The 6,670-nt window shown below is 37.3% G+C and overlaps 1 protein-coding gene across 1 annotated transcript; it reads left to right on the forward strand.

Annotated features, from left to right (window-relative positions):
* Positions 1-2,095: 2,095 nt before the first annotated feature.
* On the forward strand, positions 2,096-6,340 carry LOC141134025 (olfactory receptor 5V1-like). The gene is made up of 2 exons (XM_073623615.1): positions 2,096-2,352; positions 5,407-6,340. Exons 1-2 carry the CDS (start codon positions 2,096-2,098, stop codon positions 6,338-6,340), a joined length of 1,191 nt encoding a protein of 396 aa, XP_073479716.1.
* The last annotated feature ends 330 nt before the right edge of the window (positions 6,341-6,670 follow it).

Below are 6,670 nucleotides of genomic sequence, written 5' to 3' on the forward strand. Positions count from 1 at the left end.
AGTACTGCAAAGATGCTTTTTTTACTGTCCTGCAAGCGCACCGCTCCAGTGTGAAAAAACTTGGGGCTTTCACACTGGAGAGACAGGAGAGGCTCTTTACAGGCACTATGCAGGCGCTATTTTTAGCGCTGTAGCACCTGTAAACTGCCTGATGTGCCGCGTACACACGAGCAGACTTTCCCGCAGAAAAGGTCCGACAGAACAAATCCTTTTCTGTCGAAAAATCTGACAGACCTTAGAAATAGAACATGTTTTAAATATTTCTGACGGACTCGATTCCTATCGAAAAAAACGTTCGTCTGTATGCTAGTCCGACGGACCGAAAACGACGCAAGGGCAGCTATTGGCTATTGAACTTCCTTTTCTAATACGTCCGGTCGTACGTCATCACATTTGAAATGATTGGACTTTGGTGGGATCGTGTGTAGGCAAGTCCATTTCATCGCAACTCCATTGAAAAGTCCTTTGGAGTTCAGTCCAACGAGAAGTCTGCTCGTGTGTACGTGGCATCAGTGTGAAAGCAGTCTTAGGCAAGGTTTTCTGTTTATACCTTGAAATGTATAAAAACAAGTGTTTACCTCATGAAATATTGTGTTCTCCTACTTTGGGAGTAAAGGTTACTAAGCCGCTATTGCTTATGGAGGAAATGTAAATATTAAGTCTAATTCCTATATATGTATTTACAAAATATTTTTCTAAGGTGGCACTAAAATAGAGTTTGGTCATGGGTTTTTGGTAAAGGAAAGGGTGAAATTATAAATATTTTAAGAGTTACTGAGATTAAGCAACCATGACCAAAAAAAGAAGTTGCAAGTGTTACATACATGCCGTAAGGTTTTTTGGTAGGAAAGTTTGTTTGAATATAGTCTTATAGGGCGTACACACGGTCGGACTTTGTTCGGACATTCCTACAACAAAATCCTAGGATTTTTTCCAACGGATGTTGGCTCGAACTTGTCTTGCATACACACGGTCACACAAAGTTGTCGGAAAATCCGATCGTTCTGAACGCGGTGACGTAAAACATGTACGTCGGGACTATAAACGGGGCAGTGGCCAATAGCTTTCATCTCTTTATTTATTCTGAGCATGCGTGGCACTTTGTCCGTCGGATTTGTGTACACACGATCGGAATTTCCGACAACGGATTTTGCTGTCGGAAAATTTTATCTCCTGCTCTCCAACTTTGTGTGTCGGAAAATCCGATGGAAAATGTCCGATGGAGCCCACACACGGTCGGAATTTCCGACAACACGCTCCGATCGGACATTTTCCATCGGAAAATCCGACCGTGTGTACGGGGCATTAAAGTAATTACCTTTTTGATATATTACTTCTTGAATTCCCAGAATTTCAGCTGTAAAGTGCTAATGATGTAATATTGCTTATATTCATTACTGTTTATTTTGGCTTATGATAGTCATACATTTACAAAGTTAGGAAACTAAGTTCTGAGTCAGAATATGTGCTTGGGTAAAATGTTCTGTTCTGGGACCCTTGGGTTTCACTTGGGTCCAGAGGATAAGAGGAACTAAAGGTGTTTATTTTATTGAATCCTGCTGCAATATTGGGTTTGAGAAAGATGTTCAGTTGAATATATATTGAATCTATATATGTCTAGTAATGAAAACTGTTACTAGGAAACTTTTTATTTCTGCATGCTTATGGACTTATGTTTGAATTCTTAAAAATGGCAGAATATTATTTTTAAAACCGCCAATGGGTAAGAAAGAAAGGCTTTATCTAGTAGTTTAGGTTTGATTCTGTGATTATTCATGTTGGCTGGAGAGTATCCACCCCTCCATTCCTGTGAAGAAACACCCCCCCCCTCCCCCCATTCATCTAAAGAGAGAAAAGAACTGCACTAATGTAAAAAAATCAAAAATAAATATTAATCCAAGCCACAACTCTTCTGCAAGATATATACAGTACAAAATAACGTATTTAAAATAGAGTAGCGCGTCATTCATGCCCTTATCCGGATGCCTACTACTTAAAGAAATTACTACATCTTTTGCATGGAAATTTTTGTTGTTCTAATGCCACAGGAGGTCCTGGGATGAGTCCAGAAGCTTTGCCAAGCTAGCATTTCAGTATGATCTTTTCTCCACCTTTTGATGTGCTGAAGGTTAAAGGAGAACTCCTGCTGGGAAAAGTTCCTGGGAATGCAGAGAGGGGGAGCCATGATGTCAACCCAAGGCCTGAGAGTTCCAGTGAACACCATGAGAGAGATATGAGGTGCCAGCCCGAAGACCCAAACCTATTCCAGATGATGACTTCTTTGTTTATGTGCAACATCAGTTCCAGTCTGTCTGTGGATGTCAAGTTTTGTTCTTATGCTCCTATTAAAAGGTAAATCTTCATGAGGTGGTAGGTACCTCCTGGTGGCATGAGTGGATACAAAATAAAAGATGAGGTGTTGTAAAAGGTTTAAGAAATGAACTTAGAGTGAAATAATGTGGACTTTGTAATCTGGATATTTATGAACATTCGCCATACACGAGAGACTCTTTTGTGTTCTTTTCTATTTTGCAGTGGACTATCTCACTAACCTACAAATCCTCATGTCCCCTCCCCTTTATTTTTCATGAACTGTCACTCCCCTCCCCTTTATTCTCATGGACAATTGCTATATAGTGGAGATTTTGAAATCTACTAATTCTGATGTGTTTGTTGTTCTCTATGTTATACATGAAAGTAATCCAACATCACTAGAAAAGAGAAACCAGAAACTGTCACTAGATACACTAGCCAGCACTAACAAATGAGAATGATTATGGGAAAAAACTGTATATTCCAACAGCAGAAGAAAAAATAGCCCCTGTATTACCAAAGCCCCTGAAATTGTTGTATGAATATAAATGCTCCATCAATTAAGTGCAACTAAAGGCAAACCTTGTTTTATCTTTTTGGATAGACTAAGGTAAGGTTATAGCCCCCATCAGTTTTTTGTTTTTTTTTTGCCATCTGTGTTCATTGGGGAGATTTCCATTCATTCCCTGTCCCATAGCCAAAACAGGAGGTGAGCGAAAATACCTTCAAAGTGAGGAAATCCTGGTATGTCACCAGGGTCACCATAACTAGTACCCCCATTGGAAGATTTCCCCTCTATTAGTGTTTTGATGTTAACCGAAAAATTGGGATTTTCTTTTACTTTCACTTTTGATGATAACGGTAAACAGGACAAAAAGAGAGGGTGACTCTCCCTAACGGGGGTAAAGGGAGCAATAACATCTGACAGATGTTCTAATCCTTCTCCATGCTATCTAAAACTAAAAAAAAAACAAAAGTTTTGCCTTTAGCTACACTTTAAAGATAAACTAATGCATATCCACAATAAGGAGAATTCAAGGACAGACAGACAGGGGACTGAAATCTGTGTGAATAGGGGGACTTATAGAAGTGAGTGATGTCCCTGTTGCAAATATATATGTTACAAGGCCTTTCATCCTTCCTAATAGCACAGCACATATACTCAAACATTTTGTTAATTGCCAGACCGAGGGGATGCTGTATATGATGACTAGTACACGTGAAGCATTTAATGCTGGAAACCTACATAAAGCAATCTAATTTCTAATTTCAACAATAATTAATCTACATCACGACCCTTCAGCATATACTCTATCTAAGGCAGAAAAGCCAATCACTTGTGGGTTTTAGCGGTGGTGAAAAACCATGTCTTCCGAAAGGGCACTAAGTTACCATTTTTATTGGGTAAACATAATCATACTGTATACTATACACCAGAAAGACATTTTCAGGATATGCTTTGTCAATTTTTAATTTCAGAGAGTTACAAATGCCTTAAATGCTTTTGAAAGGTATAAAACAATTTTATAAACATACCTGGTATTACTATTGTTTGTAAATAATTATTACTGATGCATGATTCTTTTCATTCCCTGCATATATAATGTCTATGGAATGCTATGTACTTAAATGGTAACAGCTTTGTCTATCCACAGGTTGGCCCAGTTTGCTCCCAAAGGAGGCTGCCATGTTTCTTCTGTTGGGGGTGGGAAATTTGAAAACCTGCATTGACCGTTAATACACTTAATTTCTATTTTCGGTTGTTTGTTGTGTTGTATTTATGAATATGTGATCTATTGGATAATTGATGTTCTTTGTAATGATCCCTTTAGACTTTTTGCTGTCTGTAAAATCATACATTAATCATATAAATTCCCACTGCACACTTACAAAAGAGCTTTCTATGCTCTCCAAAGACCTATACAGATCTGTAGTGTGAACAGTATATAAATCTGTATATAATAAAAACCAACGTAGAGTGAAATATTAAGAGAACATACTCTGTATTTTAAAAGGTTCTTCTTTCTTTTTTAAGGTTTAGTGTTTTTAAAGGATATGTTTGAGGAAAAATGGCATAATTCAACATCTATTCACAGGTAATATAGTGGGTGGAGGGTTAAAGTGAAATGATAATGTCCTTCTGGGGAGGGGAGCATTAAAGTGAACCTGTTGTCTTCCCCTGCATGGTTAAAGAATAGGTTCATTTTAAATTGGAATTAAACCCAAAACCAAAAATGTATTGTATTGCAGTTTACCAATCATTAGATGTGATGGCTTCATCAGTTTTCTTTTCTTAAGATTTTTTCCCTCTGTTTTCACCTTATGAACTGTACAGTAACACACCTCCTGTATTAGTGAGACACATTTCTGGAGGAATGAGAACAGGAGGCACAGCGAACAGCAGCATTACCAGTCTGACGGGAGGATAGTATTAAATTGATTAGGAGATTTAGATACACTATCAAATTGATGCCAAACTCCAGCTCACACTTTATAATCAGTTACTGCAAACAGTTTTCTTCTTTTGGGATGAAAGTTTTGCATGAATAAAAAAAGCCGATGATTTTAATCACCCCTGCCAGTGTTAAGTGATTTGTCTGATCCAAGTACACTGATAGATTCTGCTGGAGAGCTTGAACTTGTGAAAAGCAACAGACTTGCTGCCTAGATCACCAGATGAAAGTAGAAGAAAGAATGCCTAAAAACGAAAACAAATTCAGCCATTGCATCTAAGAATTGCTAAGCTGCAATATAATAAATGTTTCTTTTTGAGTGTAATACTGCTTTTAAAGCTTTGCTGTACCCTACTATGTTGAAGCACAGAATGCCTTTAAATTAAACTAGTACATAGTGACCTCCAAGAATAATCTCAGTTTATAGCTGACTCAGTGTTAACAGCCAGCTGCTCTGCTGCAACAACTAAAAGCGCCTATTGGAGTCTTGATGGTACGAAAAAAGTGTGCCTGTCTTACACTGACTTCTAGATAATGATAACGCAGCTATCCTTTAAAGGACATTTTTATTATGTATGCATTCAGTATATAGATAAAATGGGTATAATAACATTTGAAAACTTTTATATTAATAAATTAGGCATGGACATACAAATAATGGTACTTTCCTGCAAACATTACATATTTTGGCATTTTCTAAAATTCAAGGTCTATCAGTAGTGCTTTTTTTAAACATTTTAATAATGTATTTGATTTCATCAATTGGAAACCTGCTTATGACTTCTCTTGTTTGTCTGACCTCCAAGCTGCACACTCCCATGTATTTCTTTCTGTGTAATCTTTCAGTACAAGACATCCTTTATATCTCCTCCATTTTACCAAAGCTCATGGCTATTACACTGACAGGGGACACCAGCATATCATTCCCTGGCTGCATAATGCAGATGTTCATGTTTGTATTCTGCCTGGATGCTGAATTCTTCCTTCTGACCTCCATGGCTTATGACCGCTATGTAGCCATTTGTAAACCCCTTCACTATTCTGTGATCATGAACAATAGGCTTTGCTTTCTGCTGAATGTTTTATGTTGGATTGCTGGTGGATTAAATGGCATGATGCATTCCCTGATGGTGTCTAAGTTATCATTTTGTAATTTACAGGACATTAACCACATTTTTTGTGAACTTAAAACAATACTAGCAATCTCTTGCTCTGATACATCAAAAATTATTACCATTATTTTAATTGAGGGATTATTCATCGGGATAATTCCATTTTTTCTTATATTGTCCTCTTACATATTTATCATATCTACCATTTTTAAAATCCGCACATCAGAAGGTAGACTTAAGGCCTTCTCCAGTTGTTCTTCTCATTTGGTCATTGTTATATTACTCTATGGAACATCACTTGGGTTCTATATGAAAAAAGATACAGAACATTCACAAGAGCCAGATAAACTTCTTTCCCTGTTGTACATTTCTGTTGTTCCAATGTTAAACCCATTAGTGTATAGTCTTAGGAACAAAGAGGTCATAAATGCTATGAAAACATTTTTAAAAACACCCAAATGAATCATAAGCATTCAATATTAAATTATGAGTTTTGATGAACTGCTACCCTTTGCAAGATCCAAAAAGCACTTTCAAATATTTCCATTGATTTAATTATGTATTAGTATAGTTATATTGTGTTATTTGTTTGCCTTACCTTGTAATGATAGGCTTACATGTTGTGGCTGCAGTTTGTAGTGTCATGGCTGATCGATTCTTCTGTATCCATATATTGCTGCATCCAGCCTGTCCCTACTCACCAAAGGAACAGCCAACTTCTTGCACCGGGACACACAGGGATTTATTTATTAAAACTGGAGAGTGCAAAATCTGGTGCAGCTGTGTACGGAT

This window comes from Aquarana catesbeiana, linkage group LG03, assembly GCF_042186555.1.
Source record: "Aquarana catesbeiana isolate 2022-GZ linkage group LG03, ASM4218655v1, whole genome shotgun sequence".
NCBI lineage: Eukaryota > Metazoa > Chordata > Amphibia > Anura > Ranidae > Aquarana > Aquarana catesbeiana.